Here is a 20,800-nt window from a genome sequence, read left to right on the forward strand (position 1 = left end):
CATTAGACTGCGTTTGTTTGGTCTGACCTTAGATGGAAAAGCATAAAAGCCTAGTTTCGAGGTGTCTGTCGTCGCAAAATAATAAACGCTACGGCTAAACAGAAGACGTTGGCACATCTGGGACTGCGCGTTTCATTCCGCTACTAAATGAAACATCCTATCTATATTTAACGCATCCTTGTATTATGAGACAAATCACTGAAAAATCACTCGGATATGAAAACACATGCTAGTTTACACTAGCTTGCTAACCTGACCAGCCATAATCCCTGGCTCATTTTAATAAATGATGAAAGTATACAGATATTCCTCTGTGTAAAATGGCACGTTCAGAGTACTTTAAATGAACGGAAAGAGCAAAGGCTTGTCTCAACGAATGTGAAGTAGTACATTTGTTAAAAATTAAATAATAATTAAAAAAAAAAAAAAAAAATAGAGACAAGGTTGCGTACCTGTTGCGCTTGCAGAGAGGGACGCAGGTCCTTCTTGTCTTCACGAGCGGGGAAAAGGGATTTGAGTAGCTTGGGCATCTGGGGGACGAGGGCCTTGACTGGGGAGAGATAAGAAGCAGCAAGCCCTGAAAGGCCTGAAGGGAGGACGGGGAAGAGACGGAGGAGGAGGAACACAGAAGACCGAGACAGGGAAACAAGGACGGACGTGATGGAGGTAGACGGGGAAAGAGTGCGAGAAGGTGAAGGGCACATTGACATACACGTGGACACGACAAAAATATGGGAAATGGGAAGTGAGAATACAGTGAGAATCTGTTCGTACGGCGACAGGAAGTGAAAGAGCAAATTCAGGTTTAGAAAAAATAAGTCTGAAATAAAGAAACTATCCAGATCCGTGTGAAAACATCGCCAACCAAAGTTTTTACGGTTCCTTTAAAAATGTCCGACGCTCACATTATTAAACGTCTAGAAATGTTTTTCCGAAACCTCAAACGGCAAAATCTCAAAATTTTACTTTACACCAAAGTACTGAATTCTTTCGCCTCTGTGTACACCTAGACAAGATTAAAGCATGATTATATATTCATAATCCGGTTCACAAAAAAGTTTCAAATTCAGATTATTCGGACACACCGCTCTTGTGTAATTAGCATGCATCAGAAACACACAGTAGAGTGTAGAGTTAATGTATTACAGCGCCGTATATTAGATTAAGAGAAAGCAGAAGCTGTAGAGGAAGAGTCGGTGATGGAAATGAAGCGACGCTCGGACTCGTGAGGAGAAAGGCGTGGTCGGTGTACCTTGCTCTGGATCTTGGGTTTGGGGTGGGCTCTGGCCCTGTGGTGGCGGAGTGGGTTCTCTGGTGGGCCGAGGCAGCGTGCGGCTGAACTGCGGGGCCGTCAGGAAGATGTCCTGCTGACTTTCCCATCGATTCTTCCCCCAAAAAACCCCCCAAAAACGAGAGTTTTTAGACTTGTAGAACTGCACGCCATCATAAGGAAAACAGGAAGTACAGTAGGTTGCTCACCTTGTTGTCCTCCAGGCTCGAGTTTAGAGGCAGATCCTGTCTGCTCCCAGATAGCTATTGGGGGAGAAAAGAAAAAAAAAAGAAAATACACATCACTATAAAACTCCTGCGAGAAGTTTTAACTCGGACTGTTCTTGCTATAAGCACTAGTGTACTTACTCTGTGGACGCTGGGCGAGCTGAGACTCCGTCTGCTTCCCTTCCCTTTACCGGCCAAGTGCTCCTTCACAGCCACCTCCTGAAAACACAAAACCATCCCGACACATCCAGCAGCATTGAGAATCGCCATCACAGATCTGGAATGAAACGTGATTAAATCCAGTTGATGAGCCTTGAGAACCGAGTAATCGACCTGTCTTAGGCGATCCAGCGTGAGGATGTTTTCCACAGCCAGGACACTGCGCAGGTATTTCTCTATGGCCGCCTCGTTGTCTGATGATTTGGGGTTCTCTGTGTTGGCGGCCATCCGGGCGAGCATCTCCCTGTCCTCGGAGCTCTGAGCATCCTGCATATCAACACAGTCGCGTTCGGCATTAAATAGCGTGCAGGTTTTTCCAGCTCACGTACGAGTCTAGCGTCAGTGTGCGCTCGCTTACCCCCGGGATATTGGACACGACCTCGAAGGTCACACCGCAGCCAGGCACGGTGCTCCGTGTCGACATTCTCTTTAGGATGTTCTGGGCAAAACCCTGCAGACCCACAGATAAACATGTGTATCAGCACAAAATAGCATTCGATTACTGCACTCTTCTGGGTACGAGCTTCAGAATCGTGAAGGCGCTCTGTAATGTTTAACCTTTAAAACGAGCAACAAAAAAAAAAACCCCAAAAAAACAAAACTACGCTTCATTCACATCGCATCCAGGGAGAGTTCTTAATTAAAAGAGAATCGAGAGTGCGCTTCGACCTGTCGTCCGGCCAGATTCACGCAGATGCGTTTGCGCAGGACGAGCTGCATCTCTGCCGGGTGGCTGAGCTGCACCACGGTGCGTACGGTCAGGTAGACCCTCTGGTCTGGAGCTCCACCTCGACTCAGCTGAGGACACTCGTGAACCGTGGAGTCCCAGGAGGCCTCGGCTTTCACCTGCAGCGAAACGGAACCGATCGGGGTTAGCTCTGGCGAGATCAAGTGAAGTGTGTCAGTCATACGGTAACATCCTGAAATGTTGGTACTTGTTTAATTGAGAGTGTTAGATCAGTGTCAGAGAGTCCTCTGATTGGCTGTTAAATTGAGAAGGCTAAAAATAAATAAATAATTAATTAATTAATTTTCAAAAACTCCTATCAGTAACTCACCGTTAATATTATTATTATTATTATTCTAAAACCCTTTACGGTTGGTAACAGAGCCTTGAATGCAGACCCCTCACCTCTCCATCGTAGTGCTTGACGATCTGCAGATCAAAGAAGTCGTCCTCGTCCTCTCCGCTCAACATGGCGTCCCAGCCACCGGCTTCCGGACTCTCCAGGTTTTCTTGGGAGCTAAAATCCTCAGCTGAAGCGGAGAAAAAAAAGTGAATGGAAAGAAAGAAAGAAAAAATATATATATACACATATACATATACATATACACACACACACATATACATATACATACATATACACATACACACACACACATATATATATATATATATATATATATATATAAGGGGTTTTTAAACAGCGACCAAAACTGGAGTTCTGGCATTCCTAATGCGTTCGAGTTAACATACCACTCAGGTCAAGGAAGAGGACTGGAATGTGAGTTTCCATCCCAGGCACCGGTACCCTGCCAAGACAAAAATATCATCATCATCGACATGGCAGTATCCACAACATCAACAACAAAAAAATCATTTTAAACCATGACAAATTACTTAACCTTTTGAACCCCCGCCAAAATTAAGTGTTAATGGTGTAGAAATGGTCTATGAATTTACATATTTTTTGCTTGTCATGTTCTGAGAGTTATTTGTACCACTTCATCAGCAAATAGACTGCAGGATAGATAACAGGACGCATTAAGTGTCATTATTATTATCATTATTATTCATAATAATGATAATAATAAAGACGGAACACGTTAAATATTAAAAACTCTAAACTGAAGCCTCACCATTCTGCAGGAGCTCCCGGGATGCCGCTACCAGCAGAGGGCACCATCACCGCGTTCCTCTCCTCGGTGAGAGTCAGACGGCACTCGAGCAGCTGAGCCTCGCGCTCCACGTCGTCCTCAGACTTATCTGATCACACGCAGGAGTCACATTTAATCATCAGATTAACGTCGGATGTGCAGATTAATAACAATCTGACAATCTTACAGTACTTTCCTCAATACTGCCGTTTTATCGACACAAATCCGTCCGAGTCGTATCCAGAGTTTCTTCGTTTTTATTTGATTGGTTTATCGAATGGTTTATCCCTAAAAAGTCAGGACCCGCTGTGCCTGGCTCAGATTCTTCGCGACATCTTGATTTTTTTTTTTATTTTTATATTTGACTCTGAACTGAAGCAGATCATGAGAGCGCAGCAGCAGGGATAAACTCTACCTGTTTTGCTGACCAGACTCTGGAGATGCTCGTCCAGGTATTGCTGTCTCTTAGTGAGAGCGGCCAGCCACTGGCGTCTCAGCCTCTCCAGGTCTCGCTCCTGTGATCGAACAGTTAATTATTAACCCCGCCAGAGGAAGCAGACTCGATAAAAGTTTAATATTGCAAACCGCCGTACCTGATAGCTGTCCATTTCATCCCCTTCCAGCTAAGAAATAAGAAAACGACCCGTTAAAGCCATCGTAAACGACTTGGCAGCCGTTGGGAAGGAAAGACTCTGCTAAATGAGTAAACGGAATTTTCCTTGGAAGTAAATAAGGTTTTGTATTGCACCTGTTGCGAGTCGTTGCCTTTAGCGGGGCGAGCCTGTCTGATCTCCACACACCCGATGGACACGCCCAGAATGATCTCGGCTATCAGTGGCATAGTGCCAGAGTCCTGCACCGAACGCACCTCCACCTGCACCCGCCGAGACTGACCCTGCAACACACACGGTATGGTAACATTATTGTTTTACAGGTTTGGCTTCTTTTATATAAATATTAAACTGACAAAAACTAGCTAGTTTACCAACATTCAGCTATTAGAAATGGCAAGTGGATATTTGCATAATTCTGCATATTCATCAATCTTGGGCACGTATAAAAATGATGATGTAAACATCTTTCTTGGGCGTTTCAAAAGTTTAAAACGACACGTCTGGGGGTTAACGCTACCTGTCGCAGCTGAAACACGCCCCCTGTGCGAACATCTCCGGCTGACACCGCCTCCACGGCCACGTACTCCCCGTTCTCATTCAGCTCCAGGATCTGCACCCACATCTCCAGCTTTCGCGTCACCTCGCTCCATCTGGGCCGGGGGTGAAAGAAGCGTACGTAACTGATGCACACGCACTTTCTGAAGCGCTCGAGCGGATTAATAAGGATTGTGCTGTGCATTGTGCTGCACTGCAGTGCACGCTGTTGTGTATTGTACTGGTCTGTATTGTATGAAGAAGAAAAAAAAAATAATAAATAAAAAATGGTGGCCCCGAGCCAGAGGAGCTAGAGAATGCCACAAAATATGAATCGCTGGACTGTAAACTTATCCGAGGCTGCTCTTCTGTTCCGTGTGGGCGGTTTGTGTACGGTGTGTTATATCGGAGGAAGTGGTTTTCATTGTGGCTCACCTGTCGCGCAGTGTGCGAGTCTTGGCCTGAATAATGCTGAGGTCCCACAGGGCCAAGTTCCTGCCTGGATCAGCTTGCCTGTGGCCAAACACCTCAATAGCCAGCGCTCCCTCCGTTAGATACTCGATGAAATCCTCCGTTACTGACACGGCCAGCTCCTAACACACACACACACACACACACACACACACACACACACACACACACACACACACACACACACAACAGGTTAGACATATATCCCTAGGCACATTTCCACAGAAGTTCTATAACCTTCTGATGAACTAAAGGGTTCCAGAACTATTCATTTGGGGGGAAAAAAAGTTATTTGTTGTTATTTTGTTGATTAGATTTCTATAACAGCAGCTCTGATAGTAGTGCAGCTACAAATCACAGGTTTATATTAATGCTCCTTGTTCTTGAATCTGCAGTCTAGTTTTGATTCATTACGTATTTAAAAAAAAAAAAAAGATTATTGTATTAACTATCATAAATCACACTTTATTGATTAATTGTTAGCTACAATTAGGTTGGTTTCTTTGTTTTGTTGTTAAATGGTATGTAAGAGACTATTTGAGCAATGCACGCTTTTCAGTAAAGCAACCTAAACCTGAAAGTACCTACTCTGGTTTTAGGAACTTAAACTCAGCCTGGTTCCTTTTTTCGGAGGGAAAGCGGATAAAGTTTCCTGAAAACGTTCCTCGCTGGAACACACCTTGTGACACCTGCAACTGTTCAACTACTGCTGTCTTACTTTACTTTGTTTGTGCTAGCAGCCTTATCAGTATGGTTAATCTTTACACTCAATTATAATACATTTTTTGATTTGCGCATTCGTTCGCGTTTGTGCTTTAGCGGCGTTTTTTCCTCCCCAGCATCAAGTTTCAACACGACTCCTATTATCATCCTCCCACGAGGGAGCTCCTTTTTCAAACCAGACCTGTTGGTGATGTTTTTGATGAGAAAGCGCACGGTAACAGATTCGCTGATTGATGTAAACCGATTCTCACCTTACAGCTGTCGAACACCACCATGCAGTGAGGGTCTCCGCTGCAGGGAGACGAGGCAGACGGGTCCACCTCGGGAGCCACGATGATGGGCTCGGCCTGGTCCCAGAACGAGTACTGACAGAAAACGAAGTTGGACAGGTACTGGGGGAGGCCTGTAGCCTGCAGGATCTTAATCTGTTAGAGACACAAGAGCGGAGGGGGCGAAAAAAAAAAAAAAAATCTCATCGGGCGCAACAAACAAACTAAATACGTAGACGTGTAGAGAATATATAAAGCCGGTCAGGTAAGAGAGTGTCTTCATTGACTACTCAGACATTAAAGAAGCACTCTGGCCAAAAATAAACTACACACAGTTATTAGTTTCTAGTAAAAGTTCTGTGGAAATGTTTTCATAGCCAAATTGAACTGAAATAAATATGTGGTTTTAACCTGAGAGAGTAATCCATGTACGTACACAAACAGTAGAATAATCATAATAAAAGTCATAAAAACTTTGGAAGAATACAAAGGGAACTATGGGAATTATGTTGTGATAAAAACAAAAATGTAAAAATCTAAATAATTCCGTATTTTAACATTTTCAAAGTAGACACCCCCTTTTTTTTATTATTTATTTATTTTTTAAAAAGAATTTCCAGAAATGTATTCTCGGCATTTTCTCAACCGATTTCTTGAGGAATTTCCTCGAGGTGCTTTTTAAACAGTATTAAAGGAGTCCCCACCTACGCTGGACACTTATCGGCTGCTTTTCGGAATATTTCCCTCAGAGTCGTCTGTTTAAAAGAAATATTTTTTTGTATTCTAATGAAAGAAATGAAAATGTTGGTCAAGAATATGTTCAGTCAAGTGTCTGCAAACTTTTGACCAGTAGTGTACATATAGATAGATAGATGGATCGATAGACAGACAGATGGATATGAAAACTTTCAGGGAATCATTACTAATTATATGACACAGTCAATTACATTAGAGGGTCTCCGTATGTGTAAAATTTATACAACACAAGCTCAGGAGTGAGCGTAGGACTCGAACATTCTCATTAATAGCACATTGCTCGTGTAAACGTATCTAAATCTGTTCGTATCCTGCTTACTAAATGTCCCCGGACCATCCGAAACACTTTCGGTGTCTGAGATGTGCTGCACTGGTTTTGTACAGGAGCTATGAAGATAATGAATCTCACGTCATGACGTTCCTTTAATGCCTACCATGCAGACGAGCTTGCGCTCGAGTGGATCTCCTTCAGGGCTGCTGTCCCCATCTTCCCCTCCAGCCATGCTGTCCTCTACACCTCCAGCAACACGCACGAGCTCGACATGCAGCCGTCCTGCCACCTGAAACAAACACACATGCACACCCAATAGATTAATCAATATCATAAATAATAATAATAATAATAATAGAAATAATGATCATGAATGTGAGCATCGGCACTCTGTACCTCTCCTTTCTGGTTAATGATGGGCACGGCGTACTGCAGCTTCACGTCATAAAACAAGCAGGACAGGAAGACGTTAGCCACTCCGATCAGACTGTGATTGACTTGCTCGTCGAAGAAAGGGTCCGCTCTTTTAAAGTATGAACGCATCACCTGCGAGGTATACGAGAGAACACGATGATTAAAATGATGCCATCGTCGCCGAGATTCCGATGATGATGACGACGATGTTCCTGTCGTAAAGGACGTACGGGATTATCCTCGTCATAGTCCTTCCACTCCTGATAGAGCTCCCTCATGTCCACCAGCCTGTTCTCCATCTTCTCCAGAGCCCAGATCTGCTTGCCTTTACCTTTCCGCCTCACCTGGACGGCAGGTTCGCTCAGCACGGCGTCGCGCTACGAGGACACAAACGGACGAGATGTAGCACGGCATGGTGTGGTACGGTGCGCGTGTGTGCGTATGCGTTACGAAACGTGTACGGCTTTCTGTGAAAATAAAAAGTGAGGATGTCGCCGTGGCTGTATCTGGAGAATCCGGGTGACGTATTTGTACACGGAATTCACCGAAAACGACATGGAAACGGTCAGACCCAAAACTGTAAAGATGTCTGAAACCTTGCTAACCAACTGTGATCCTAGGTATAGAAAAAAAATAGCTTGTTTTTACATTTTTATCCTTTAATGTATATATAATGTATGTTATTCCATCAATGTCTGAGTGTGCAACCAAAGTTGAGAAGGACATCAGACAACTCCAAGAAGAGTTCTTGCTCTTTCCTGAAGGGAAAATTCCTGACCTTTTCAAGAACTTTCTACGGTATGTTATGTTGTTTTGTGAATAAATATGATAATAATAATAATAATAATAATAATAATAATAATAATAATAATAACGTAAATACGTACATAAATACGTAAATAATATGATGCGATTTACATTCGGGGACGCCGTGTGAGTGCAGAGAATACACGAATACCTAAAGAGAACATATTTAAAAACCTTACCTTTATATAAAAAAAAAAAAATAAAAAAAAAACTCAAATTGCATACTTTTACATTTCCAGATTAGAACAAGTACCCTGGATTTATTTCAAGATTTGTTACCTACTTTATCTACAACTAATCTGAATAAAACGATATCTTGGCTCTAATATCGCCTACCCTTATTCCCCGGAAGGAAATCCGTTGGAAGTGAATCATCCGTCACGGCGATGCTTGCTATTGTTAGCATAAGGGATAATACCTGCGCACTCAGCATGGTTGAGGGTGGAGGGGAGTTACCTTCCTGTTGGCGTTGAGGTTAGCAGCAGGAATCTGCAGAGTGACTCTGTACTCGGTTTTCTTGTCCAACTCCTCGGCGATGAAGCTTGCCTCCTGCACCAGCAGGTTGGCTTTTACGATCTGCTCCCGAAGTTTCCGCAAACTCCGTGTCAGCACCGCCTCCCTGCAGCCGTCGGATATTGACCGGGTTGACAAATACATCATCGTGATTCCTTCCTGTCCATTCTCATTCAGCTGTCGATTAGAACTACGATTCTGGATGCATGCGTCAGTGCTTAACCAAACTCTATAGTCTAGCAGTGAAGAATGACTACTAATGACTCAATTATGACTCGACGTCTGGTTTAGAAATCAAAAATAGTGACGCGTCAAGATATAAACTTAATCGTTTTATAATCGTGTTAAGATAGTGATCATCAGTAATCTCTAAAACGGGGGAAAAAAAGTGTGTAACCGAGTCTGAAATATGATTCTGTATATAAAAAACAATAATAATAATTAAAAAAAAAAAAAACACTTCGGTATACACTTTACCTTTCCTCACTCCACTGGCGCAGACGAGAAGACGACGACGCCCCGCCCAGGCTGAGTCTCTCCATGCTGCGGTATTGCTGTTGGGTCTGCGTGCTCTGCCGTTCGGGGGTGAGCCGTTTGCGCAGCTGCTGCAGCTCCTGCTCATACATCAGCCGCTGGCGCTCCAGGGCCGTGCGCTTCTCCTCCTCGTGCTGTCGCTCCAGACTCTGCAGCACAGCCTGCATGGGATCTGAGTGAGAGAGAGAGAGAGAGAGAGAGAGAGAGAGAGAGAGAGAGAGAGAGAGGTAGGAGTCATTATGAGAATCTCAGAGCATCTCAGAATGTACGAGACGTAAGACAGAACGGGCTACGACGGCAGAAAACCACGTCTAGTTCCACTCCTGTCAGGCTACAGTGCACACAGGCTCACCGTAACCAAGCAACAGCTCAACGTTTAAACCCGGAACTTGTTTGGATACACTATATATTATTTCTCATTTTGGACACACCGTTGCTCCCCAGTGCCTTCATCATGACCTCCGTCTGCGCGAACTCATAGCTGAAGCTGACTTCACTGGAAACTTCGCTGGCCGTGTCTCCGTCTACATCCAGCTGCTCACTGCTGTTGCTGTTCTTCATGTTACCGCCCTCCCCTTCCTCCTCATCGGCCGCAGGACGAGGGCGCCGCTTCGGAAGGTTTATTCTGGAGGGCAAATGACCGTTAAAAGATATATATCTCAATATATATAACACACATCGATTCAAACATACTCCGATTCCTTTGCAGTGGTGATGACTGACCTGAAAAAGTGGTTGTTGCCCCACAGTATGCGGTCGCCATGGTGAAGCTGCTGCTGGCTCGTGACTGGAGAGCCGTTCACACACGTCCTGTGTGAACACATCAGCAGGTCAACGTCACACCAAATACTTCGTTCGGTTTAGTCCCATTTCAGTCTGTTTGTAGTTAAAAGAACAGGTTTTTCTCTGAAGACTGAAATACCTGGAATTCTTGTACGGGTTGAGGAAAACCGCGCCCTCGGGAGTGATGTTGATGACACAGTGCTCGGCCTGGATGCCCATACCGCACAGCTGGATGTCCTGCGAGTCTGCTGAGCCCACCATCGTGTGTTCCTGCAAACAACAATAACACATCGACTCCAGATAAAAATAATTAAGGTTAGGTTTAAGCAACAAAGTACTTTCCTGTACGTTTCCTATATTTATACAGATCGGCCCCACCCATTTTAATACACAATAAAGAAGATATTCCATTGAAGCACATGTAGGCACGGGAAAGTCACCAAACAAACAGTCATAGCTTGCATAGCAGGCTGCACAGCAAGCAACGAGATGAACTGTAAACACACCGGAATGCATTTATTTTCCTTAAGGCCAATGTCATGCCAATGCAATAACGCAGAAAACGCGTCAATGCAGGTTCAAAGACAATCATACAAAAGGTGATCATTTGCCAAGGTTTCACACAGAAATCCAGGGTGTGTGTACCTTTAAGTAGTAAACCAGCAGTTCGTTGAGGGCGGGGTCAGCATTGAGGTTGACCAGGAAGCATTTATCCTCTCCCACACGGATCCCTGATGACTGCAGAGAGATGCCCAGACTCTCCAGCTGCTTCTGCCTCTCCTGAACAGAGAAATAGTAACTTCATTTTACCCAAGTTGACATTTTATAATCCGTGTGGAACGCAGAGGTATTGGCGAGGCGGAGCACAGTACACCTTCTACAGGTTACCTGAGCAACCTCCTCGGTCTTCCTCAGTTTCTCCTCCCAGGTGACTGTCATCTCCTGGATCAACTTCTCAGACTCCTGTAGCCTCTCCTTCAGCTCTGGAGCCTTCATGGACTGAACACACACACACACACACACACACACACACACATTATTTATATTTATTTATATTTATTTATGTATTTTATATATATATATATATATATATATATATATATATATATATATATATAAATATATATATTATATTATTATAATATATATATATATATATATATATATATATATATATATATATATATATATATATATATATATATATATATATATATAAATATATTTTTTTTTAAAACGATTGCTCATCGCGTACCTCTGCTTGTGTGAGCTGGTCCCGGAGCTTCTCCACCTCCTCCCTCAGCTCTCGGATGATCCTGGCATTAGGATCCTCGTTCACGACGGCATGGTTGACGATGCTCTTGGCGCGGTCGGCGTAGCGCAACGTGGACAGAGTCTCGTCGTAGTTATCGGCGGCCGGACTCACCGTGGCCACCATGGCGGTCCGACTGTTTCCTCCTAAACTGTCCTGGGGTTAGAGGAAAGCGGTTCGATGATACAAAGGACTTTTCCGAAACTTAAAAGTGAAAACTCAAAAAGAAGGGTCAAATATAAATCTATATACAGATTTCTGCGACAAAAGCGCGCTATAAATAAAACTGAATACGATAAACGGTCCTGAAGATCTCGGAAAAGCGCCGATTTAACGAAGGAGTCCCCGGTAACAATGTTAAATAAATGCCTCCTTACAGAGAACACACACGTCCCCTGTGAACCATCGGTTACTATAGAAACTCTTAATATAGACTGGTCAGAATCCAGAATCGAACACTGCTTTGGTAGAGCTGCATCATATATAATGACTTGCACTTATAAAGAAACTACTCGCACAGAGTGGATAAAAATACAGCTGCATATTTTAGCACATAACAACCCCCCCCCCCCCCCCCCCCCGCCCCCGCCCCCCCAAGAAAGAAAACTCTGATATTGCATTTATGATGCAAGTTAGAATTGATTTCTTTAGACCTTCCAAAGCTAATATCTCCGAGACATTTTTTTTTTTTAAATGTCATGCTAAAAATAAAATAAAAAAAAGAGAAGGAAACTGGGAAACATGGTGGAAATTTTTCTTGATGAGTCAGTTACCTTAAGCAGCCATGTGAGCACGGAATCTCTGTAAGGCACAAACTTGCTCTTGTTCTTTCCTGCACCCTGGTCAGCCAGCGCTGAGATCACCAGCCCCAGTGTGGTTAAAGACCTGCCCAGTGCATCATAAAAAAACATAAGAGAAAGTATATATATATGAGAGAGAGAGAGAGAGAGAGAGAGAGAGAGAGAGAGAGAGAGAGAGAGAGAGAGTACAGTATCCCTCTATACCCACACACACACAGAGAAAAGCCGGCTCTATTCAGTATTCATTCACTACCTAAAAATCAACCTCTTCTGACTGGGCTTGCCGTTTTCTCATGTCTGACGTACCAGAGACAACAACCACATCACTTACAACTTCACAATAACACTTTTCCTACAAAGCCCTGCAGCAATGAAACGGACCTCCAATTAATTTTCAAAACTTAGACACAGTTTTAATCTTTAAATCTGTGCTGAAATGCTAATCAGTTCATCAGACATTTGGTTAAAAATAGCTTCTTTTCTTTTTAGTAAAAGGTACGATATGGAGGTTCCTGGGAGATATGGAAAGTATGGAGGTTCCGGGGCACAAAGGGTTTCGATAAACTGGCATGTTAATAATCTTACAAGGATACTCTAAAGATCAGCTTGCACCAGGATCTCACCTGGATGCTACAGATTCCCCCCCCCCCCCCCCAAGCATCACTCGTAGTTATTGTAAGCATATACATTGCCCTGTGCTCATCCCAGGACTCATTCGCAATATGTTCATCCTTCCAACACACTCACACATACTGTTCAGTACTTCTGCACCTGTATACTCTGATACTCACTGGACCTAGATCAAAATCCAGATGTTTGTAAAAACGCTGCTTTGTGGCAACGTCTATTGTTAAAAGCACTACAGACATGTGGTTTTTTTTTGTTCAACTGTCTGGAAAATAAATTAGATTTGCCTGACATTTGGGGGGAAAAGAAAAAAAATAATAAAAAAAAATCAACAGATTTGTGCTATTTGAATGCTGCAATGAGAAGGTAGCCATATAAGGATTGAAGCGAGTTGCGGAAAGAAGTCGAGTGTATGTACTTATTAATGTTGCTGCCTTCCTTCAGTCTCTCACCAGCCGCACCGGTCTTAGCTGCTCTCTCACTTCCAGCCAAATCCACCAAACTCAGCTTACTCACTTTCTCCCCACTGGTCTAGAGGAGGGAGAGAGAGAGAGAGAGAGACAGCGAGAGAGACAGCGAGAGAGAGAGAGAGAGAGAGAGAGAGAGAGAGTTAAATTAGAATCTTCGCTTTGGGTGTTTTTCCATGCCACATTCAAAAACATGACCAGGGCCAACAGTTCATTTTCCACCAACTGAAGCAGACCGTTATTCCAGAACACACACCATTGTTAAGTTCAAGATGGAATAACTGAATGTAACGTAGAATGTTTCTTTAACAGATCTGGCCAAATTGCAAGTTTATTTGATTACAACGATGATTAATAAAAGAGGAACAAGAAGAACTTGACTGTGACGCCTCGATCACAAACAATTCTTCAAACAGGAAGGGAGCTAGCTATTGAATGGAAAAATTATTTCAGGCTTTTGACCTCGACCCTGTTTGGATCGATTCCAAAATCTAAGATCAGTTCGTCTTTTGGTTATAGCGACAATTCCAGATAAATCGACGGATCGATGGACGGACGGATGGACAAACCGAAAACATAATGCCTTGGGCGGAAGCACTGACTGTAAGGACACTGCAGCTGCACAGCAGTCGCAGTTGTTTCTTAAGAACATAAATTCTTGTGCGGCTTGAGAAATAAAACAAAATTTATTTGAGATGCGCCAACGTTGCTAACAAGAAAATCTTAGCAGGCGGGGGGGGGTTGATGGGGGGCAGAATTTTATTACAAAACGTGTAACATAGAGCATGTTTCAACATTCCAATTAATACACAGATGCTCCGGTCTTTCACGTCTCATGTCCTTTCCCTTTCAGTGAATTGGCGTTTCCGGCCAGGAACTTCATTCTCATTTGCTCCGATTGCTAATTTGGTCAAAAAGTTTTTCAAAAAGTGGTTTTTGCAGCAAGAACAAACAAGTCAGAGTATATGGTGATACTCTTAACCAATCAGAAACAAACAGTGGTGCTACCCCACCCCCAGAGTATCACAGGATCCTGTTGGTGTTGATCTTCCCTAAGACCATATAAATTTAAGCCTTAATAACAGGGGGAAAAAAAAAAGGAAAAAGCAAAGTGAAGATCCAACAGTTTGTACTGTGTACACTTCGATTTCCTTTTTACACATTTTCCTGTTTGCAGAACGGTTTTGGAACGATCCTGCTGCCCAAACTGGGCCGAAATCTCCAGCTGAGCGTGAACAAAAGCGATCGAGGCCGTGCCAAACGGGACACAAGAGATCATTGTTTCCTCTCTGCCTTATGAAGTACGGACAGACAGACGAGCACAGACTTCACTACAGACACAATCGCTCCCTTTATCATGAGCAGTAAAGTCCTGGAATGAGAGAACAGCGCAGTCAAGATGACTCAGAGAGCCACACCTGCTCTTAAATTCAAACTACGGCCTTTGCATGTAAAATACCATGTAAATAAAGTCCTGCTCTTGCCAAAGCGCTGGGGGGGGGGGGGGAGAAGCTCAGCGCTCGGGGCACCGCAGTGAGAAAGAATGCAGCAGCTGATTCATAGGTACGCTTCAGTCGCTGCTGAATTATTGATTTGGAAGGCAAGCGATCTTTGCCGGGTAGCGAATAAAACAGGCAGCGCAGAGGGACGCGGTGACACGAGCAAGTGGGACTGAGATCAGTCGACACTCGAGTCAGGAAACGGCATGACTTATTCATTGATTTTCCTCCCGATTGGAGGGCCTGCTCTCAAAGCTTGATGTGTGTTCAAGGGCTGAATGACTTCGCCTAAATTCCCTGATGATTAGCCAATTAATAACAGAAATGTTTTGGCACCATACATAAATACATACACACATACGTATTTTATGTACAACGTTATACACACACATTTATTTATATTTTTTATATATATATATATATATATATATATATATATATATATATATATATATATATATATATATATAATTTTTTTTTTCTTTCTTTAAATGTTTTTAAAAAAAGGGGATTGTATTTTGTGCACAAATGCAAGAATCCAGAATTATTTTCACCCGGCGTGTTAGTTTGGGGAAAATTAGTCCTGGTGTAAAAATGAAACTCCAACATAAAGCTGAAAGGAACAGACAGGGTTAAAGCTCATTTGGATTAACAGCAGTTGATAAAGGGAAAGGCAAACACGGACGGAGCGATGAGGTCATCGGGGCTGGGCCTTACCCCGGACTGCAGGTCTCGGAGTGTGTGTGTGAGGATGATCTTGAAAACGGCGTGGGAGCGACTGCTCTCCTCGTTCATGTTGGTAGCAGCCACGGTGCGAGATTTATTCCCCTCGGACATTAACGACTCGATGTCCTGTAGGGAAATGAACCGAGAGGAGGAGAGAAGTTCTTCACGCTTGTTAATCCTTTATATACACAGCACTTCTCCTTTAATGACATTAAATCTGAACTAAACCTGAGCAAATAATAACAATCATACGGTGTTTCTCACTTACATAAAGAACACGGTTTAACATAATTCTAAAAGATCCGATACATAATCTTCACCAGCGCTGTGTTGACTAATTTTCTATAACAGCAGTTCTGACAATAGTGTAGCTCCAAATCACAGGTTTAGATTAATATTCTATTTGTATAGAATTGTATTGAATAGATTAATATTCTATTTGTATGTTATACGTAAACCTGAATAATCGCTGATATGTATGTGAAGTTTTCTGTAAAGACATGTTTATTTAATATTTATGGAAGGAGTCTCCAGTGTCAGTGCTTCGCAACAGTCAGAGGTTTTAAGTTTTCTTCAGGACAGAGGCGTTTACGCTTCAGTAACATGACAAGCTCCGTTTTATTATTTTTTAATTATTTTAATTTCTTAATAGAGAGGGGGGGGCGGGACGGAAACCTGGTGAGAGAACGATTGTTTACAGCTGCTATAGCATAAATGAGAAACTCGAACTTGTTTCATGGAGCTTCCACAACGTTAAATCTAACTACATACAGATAAATAAAAGTATGACGTGTTGTTCTTTAATAAAAACGGGGGCGTATTGCTGTGGTAAAAACGTGCAGTTTTTTTCAATTGACTTTTTTTTTTTCCTTTTGGCTGAGTGAAATCGGTATCAAAAGCAAAATCCTGAAGACATTTTGTGAAATATATTGCATTGCACAAGCAGCTTTGAAAACATGATGTCTAAAAATAGTAAGGACTCTCGCATCGCTCGTCTTGTCTGTACTAGACTTGTACCTTGTAGCTCGCTACGGCGAGCCGAGAGAGTCCGTCCACGTACGGCCCCAGCACTTTGTGTTCTCGCACCTTCAGAGCCTGACGACTCCTGTGAAGAAACGGCAAGGTTAAACCAATCGACATGACCGGCGCCAACGTTGTTCGAGCAATCTGCTGCATGTGAAACTATTACCCCACGCTTACCACTCCCCCCCTCACACCCTTACCGTGAGGTAGCATTAAACGGTATGATTATTACAGCTCTTGCACCAATTACTCCACAGTGCTCTAGAATTCTAAATTGTGATTGGTCAGGTGGCCAACAGCGACTCCGACAGCAGTGCGGCTCCAAATTAATATTAACTTGCACGTTCCGATACGTTATTGTTTCTATAGTAACAGCTCATTCACGGGAACATGTACGGCAGATGTTTCTTTGACGAGCTGTTTATTTAGCGTTTATGGAAGGAGTCTCCAGTGTCAGAGGTAAAGCTGTAAGTTTTTCGTACGTGTTCTCGACATCTTCAGGACATTTAGTTTACGTTTTGCACGCTTCCGTCTTGTTCCATAACATTAAATGTATCTATAAACAGATAAACAAGTAAGACGTGTCATTGTTTAATAAATAAATGCTTAATAACAATCTCTGTGCTGTCGCTATGGTATAAGAGGAATAAAACACTTTGTGACATGCTGTTAACGACAGGAAAAAAAATGATATATTTTATATATATATATATATAAAATGTTACTGGACAATGCATGGCATAATAAACGTGAGCAGTGCTCATGGTCAATCATGTGATGATCCTCACCCCTTAGGGTCGAGGAGGTCCCGAACTTTCTCGTTGTAGATCTCCATGTAAGAGACCTCCACGGTGAAGCTCTCTTCCTCTCTCTGGTGCTGCAGCGTGCGCTCAAACAGCGAGCTGCAGAGCCGAGGGATCAGACCCGGCTGGTCTGCCGAACCCATCATGGTGTACGACTTCCCCGAGCCTACATTAACACACACACACACACACTACAATCAGAGTATGGAAAGATACACTTTGAAGGTTTCTCACACTTTTCAGGAAATTATCCAGGAACGTTCCTGCATTCTTAGAATGACTCACATCCACCGACAACCTTAATATTTCGATTAACAACCTCTAATGACCCCTAGCTAGCTAAAACACACACACACACACACACACACGTCTTGCCTAAAGGGATCATGTGAACTAGGGCTGGGTGTTAGGACAAAAAATATCACAACACTAGAAGATTCTACAATACACAATAAATGTATAATAGGTTTGATTCATACTTTAATGGCATGTATTTAAAATGTATACGAAAAATAGATGTAAATAAAATACACTGAAAAGTTCAAAATGTTAAATTCTGTAGAATAAGTATAAAGTCACATCAGCTGGTCCAGTAACTGAATTTATTGAGGAGATGAAAGTGACAGAATATTGGTTAATATGTTCTTTCACCTCCCACCTGAGCATCCAACAAAGTTGTTTTTGTAAATAAGTCTGTTTTAATTTGTCTTTAAAATTGAGACATAGAGCTTAGAGACGAATCTGGTCAGATTCTCGCCTACTGACTTGGGTGTAAAATAAAAGATTAAAGACCGGAGCGATGCACCATGGGACGACGTGGTTGCGTATGGAGCGTCTCTCACCCGTTTGCCCGTAGGCGAAGATGCAGGCGTTGTAACCCAGGAAGGCGTTGTGCAGCAAACTCTCCCCGAGGCACTGAAACACTATGTCTTGTCCTGTGGATAAAGGGTTAAAGAATGCGACAGTCCTTCAGAACGACCCGGAAGATCAACCTCTAATATCTAAATCTGGGAAATGTTCCCGCTGACATTTGCATTTTGATTGGACTGCTGCTCAAATTTCAGTTCACATGATTCATCCACCCCCCACCCCCCATCCCCTCCCCCCGAGTAAATAAAACTCGCACATTAAAATGCACAGCTCTGAAGCATTATGCGTAAAAGTTTGGCAGATCTGGCAGAAGGGATGTCCTAACAATACCTGCATATTTTTCCTTTTCCGATTCGTCCATGGACCAGAAGCAGTAATCGTACGCAAAAGTCTAAAGGACAGAAAAAAAAAAAGAAGAAAAAAAAGGGCTTAAACATCTCTGTTTATGTGCTCGTATGACTGATTTATATATAAAAAAAAAAGGTAGGATGCACTAAAGAGTGCTCTTAGATTAGATTACCTTGGGTTGACTCCTGCCGGATGACATTCCAACACGGCACCAGTTCACATAAAGGAGGGAGAAAAATAATACACCAGACATTTATCATCACGCTGGTTATCATGATTAACTTACAACTCTTGGTATAAATGTACTTCAACGATAAATATACACCATCTGGTGCTGTTCTAGAAAACAGAAGAAGCATAAAATCGCACATAATGTGGACCAAAATAGCTCATTATTAGCAAAGTGTACATGCACTAGGACCCAGAAACCTAAACCCTGAGTCCATGTCATCAGCTGTACTTTGCTCAGTGGACCCGAACACAAAGAGACGATCGGTCGGCGAGAGAGAGAGAGAGAGAGAGAGAGAGAGAGAGAGAGAGAGAGAGAGAGAGAGAGAGAGAGAGAGAGAGAGGACAGAGTAAACACACACTGGGAACTCTGACTCAGAGCCGTTCTACACCCCATATGCACATATAACGAGCTCTATAATCATTACTACACACCTTATATATTTATACAGTTAGTTATCCACGTTAAATCATTACAAACATGTTACTATAGGATTGTCATCGTACCTCAGTATTGCTTTTGGTATCATAATGCATGAGATCACAATTAGTCAGTCTGGCATTCATAAAATTGGGTTTGAAATGAATCCAAAATAAATCATTTTAGCTTTCCTACATGCTGATTTTGTTCTAAAGGGTGCTTTCACACCTATGAGTGCAAAGTAGAGTGAAATTGATTCTTCATCACTAACGAAGGGCACGTAGTCAGTTTATTTCTGCGTCCTGAAAATGACTTTTTTTTTTTTTTTTTTTTTTTAAAAAACAGTGTGACCGGAGCGCGCGATCCGAAAAGCCAGTGAAGCAAACGCAGAAAGCAAAAACGGCGTTTCGGTTCCAGTGACCTCGGGCTCGGCTTGTCGTTTAAAATCAGGCCATGTCTCGGAGAGCTCTGTCGCCGGATAACGAGCGGAACGGGAGAGTCTCCCGTCACGCTGCAGAGCGAGCTGGAAGCGATTCGGCCCCCCGTGGAGCGTTTTCGGGGCATCGCGGGGCCGTCTGCTGCGTGAGACACTCCGGATTGATGTGGTAATAAATAAATAAATAAATACATACATACATACATACATACATAAATTAATAATCAGTTCATCCTGTCACTGAGGAGAGATTATACCTGAACAGGAATGTAATGTCTGATAAAATCGATAAGGAAGACGACTTACTAAACCTTTTCAAATATAGATTTCAATTTCAGACATTTTTTTTTTTTTTGGTTCTCAGATTTTTCTGCCACAGAACTAATACACAGCTAAAGGTCAGATGGTGTGTTTTGTGGACTGTGTGTGAGAGAAACAGACTAAGGTCTCTGGTGTGTGTGTGTTAGAAGTCTGTTTCTGTAAGGACAGCTCAGACAATACTGCAGCCGCAAGGCACATATTTACATTCGAATACGTCATCGTTTCTACAGTAATATCTGTAACGTCGGTGTTGATATAGTGTCGTCCTTAAGAAGGAAGTCTCCAGTGTCAGAGAAGTCTTAGTAATTTGAAGAAAGAGAGGCTGGTGAAGGACAGCCTGCTATAATGTAAGTAACAACATTAACTAACTTGTTTCAGATGTTTTCTCTTCATACTGTAAAGACTCGTGTCGTTATCATGTTGACCTTCATAATAAAGCGTGTGGTTAATATTATCCCAAAAATACCTTCGTGACAGGTGAGACCAATCACAACCAGGCTGGAGGATGAGTGTAAACACACAAACTTTGGGTTGTTGGAGTGTTTTAGTGTCTAATAATGATCAGATTTCCTCACAGGAACTCTTCAGTGCTTTATCTTTTGTATCAGAGTCGAAGAGCGCTGGATATTTGAGCAA

The 20,800-nt window shown here is 42.7% G+C and overlaps 1 protein-coding gene across 2 annotated transcripts in view; it reads right to left on the reverse strand.

Moving 5' to 3' along the window:
* kif13ba (kinesin family member 13Ba) overlaps positions 1-20,800 on the reverse strand; it is a 33,902-nt gene that overhangs the window by 6,155 nt on the left and 6,947 nt on the right. Inside the window, exons 3-37 of one of the 2 annotated variants that reach the window (XM_053682953.1) lie at positions 18,931-18,943; positions 18,741-18,801; positions 18,383-18,475; positions 17,526-17,706; positions 16,732-16,819; positions 15,706-15,840; positions 13,441-13,553; positions 12,369-12,480; positions 11,539-11,751; positions 11,172-11,282; positions 10,929-11,063; positions 10,423-10,553; positions 10,224-10,310; positions 9,932-10,125; positions 9,444-9,672; positions 8,910-9,072; positions 7,877-8,023; positions 7,629-7,778; positions 7,396-7,521; positions 6,188-6,361; positions 5,178-5,335; positions 4,726-4,858; positions 4,343-4,489; positions 4,188-4,217; positions 4,010-4,109; positions 3,577-3,703; positions 3,194-3,249; positions 2,849-2,973; positions 2,386-2,562; positions 2,075-2,167; positions 1,831-1,983; positions 1,639-1,716; positions 1,480-1,533; positions 1,253-1,385; positions 453-550 (exon numbers count right to left, since the gene is read on the reverse strand). In XM_053682953.1, coding sequence (XP_053538928.1) covers positions 453-550; positions 1,253-1,385; positions 1,480-1,533; positions 1,639-1,716; positions 1,831-1,983; positions 2,075-2,167; positions 2,386-2,562; positions 2,849-2,973; positions 3,194-3,249; positions 3,577-3,703; positions 4,010-4,109; positions 4,188-4,217; positions 4,343-4,489; positions 4,726-4,858; positions 5,178-5,335; positions 6,188-6,361; positions 7,396-7,521; positions 7,629-7,778; positions 7,877-8,023; positions 8,910-9,072; positions 9,444-9,672; positions 9,932-10,125; positions 10,224-10,310; positions 10,423-10,553; positions 10,929-11,063; positions 11,172-11,282; positions 11,539-11,751; positions 12,369-12,480; positions 13,441-13,553; positions 15,706-15,840; positions 16,732-16,819; positions 17,526-17,706; positions 18,383-18,475; positions 18,741-18,801; positions 18,931-18,943 — 4,318 coding nt within the window. Of the gene's footprint in view, positions 1-452; positions 587-1,252; positions 1,386-1,479; positions 1,534-1,638; positions 1,717-1,830; positions 1,984-2,074; positions 2,168-2,385; positions 2,563-2,848; positions 2,974-3,193; positions 3,250-3,576; positions 3,704-4,009; positions 4,110-4,187; positions 4,218-4,342; positions 4,490-4,725; positions 4,859-5,177; positions 5,336-6,187; positions 6,362-7,395; positions 7,522-7,628; positions 7,779-7,876; positions 8,024-8,909; positions 9,073-9,443; positions 9,673-9,931; positions 10,126-10,223; positions 10,311-10,422; positions 10,554-10,928; positions 11,064-11,171; positions 11,283-11,538; positions 11,752-12,368; positions 12,481-13,440; positions 13,554-15,705; positions 15,841-16,731; positions 16,820-17,525; positions 17,707-18,382; positions 18,476-18,740; positions 18,802-18,930; positions 18,944-20,800 lie in introns of both variants that reach the window. The other variant, XM_017476351.3, reaches the window with a different exon arrangement.

The sequence above is a fragment of the Ictalurus punctatus genome, chromosome 9, assembly GCF_001660625.3.
Source record: "Ictalurus punctatus breed USDA103 chromosome 9, Coco_2.0, whole genome shotgun sequence".
NCBI lineage: Eukaryota > Metazoa > Chordata > Actinopteri > Siluriformes > Ictaluridae > Ictalurus > Ictalurus punctatus.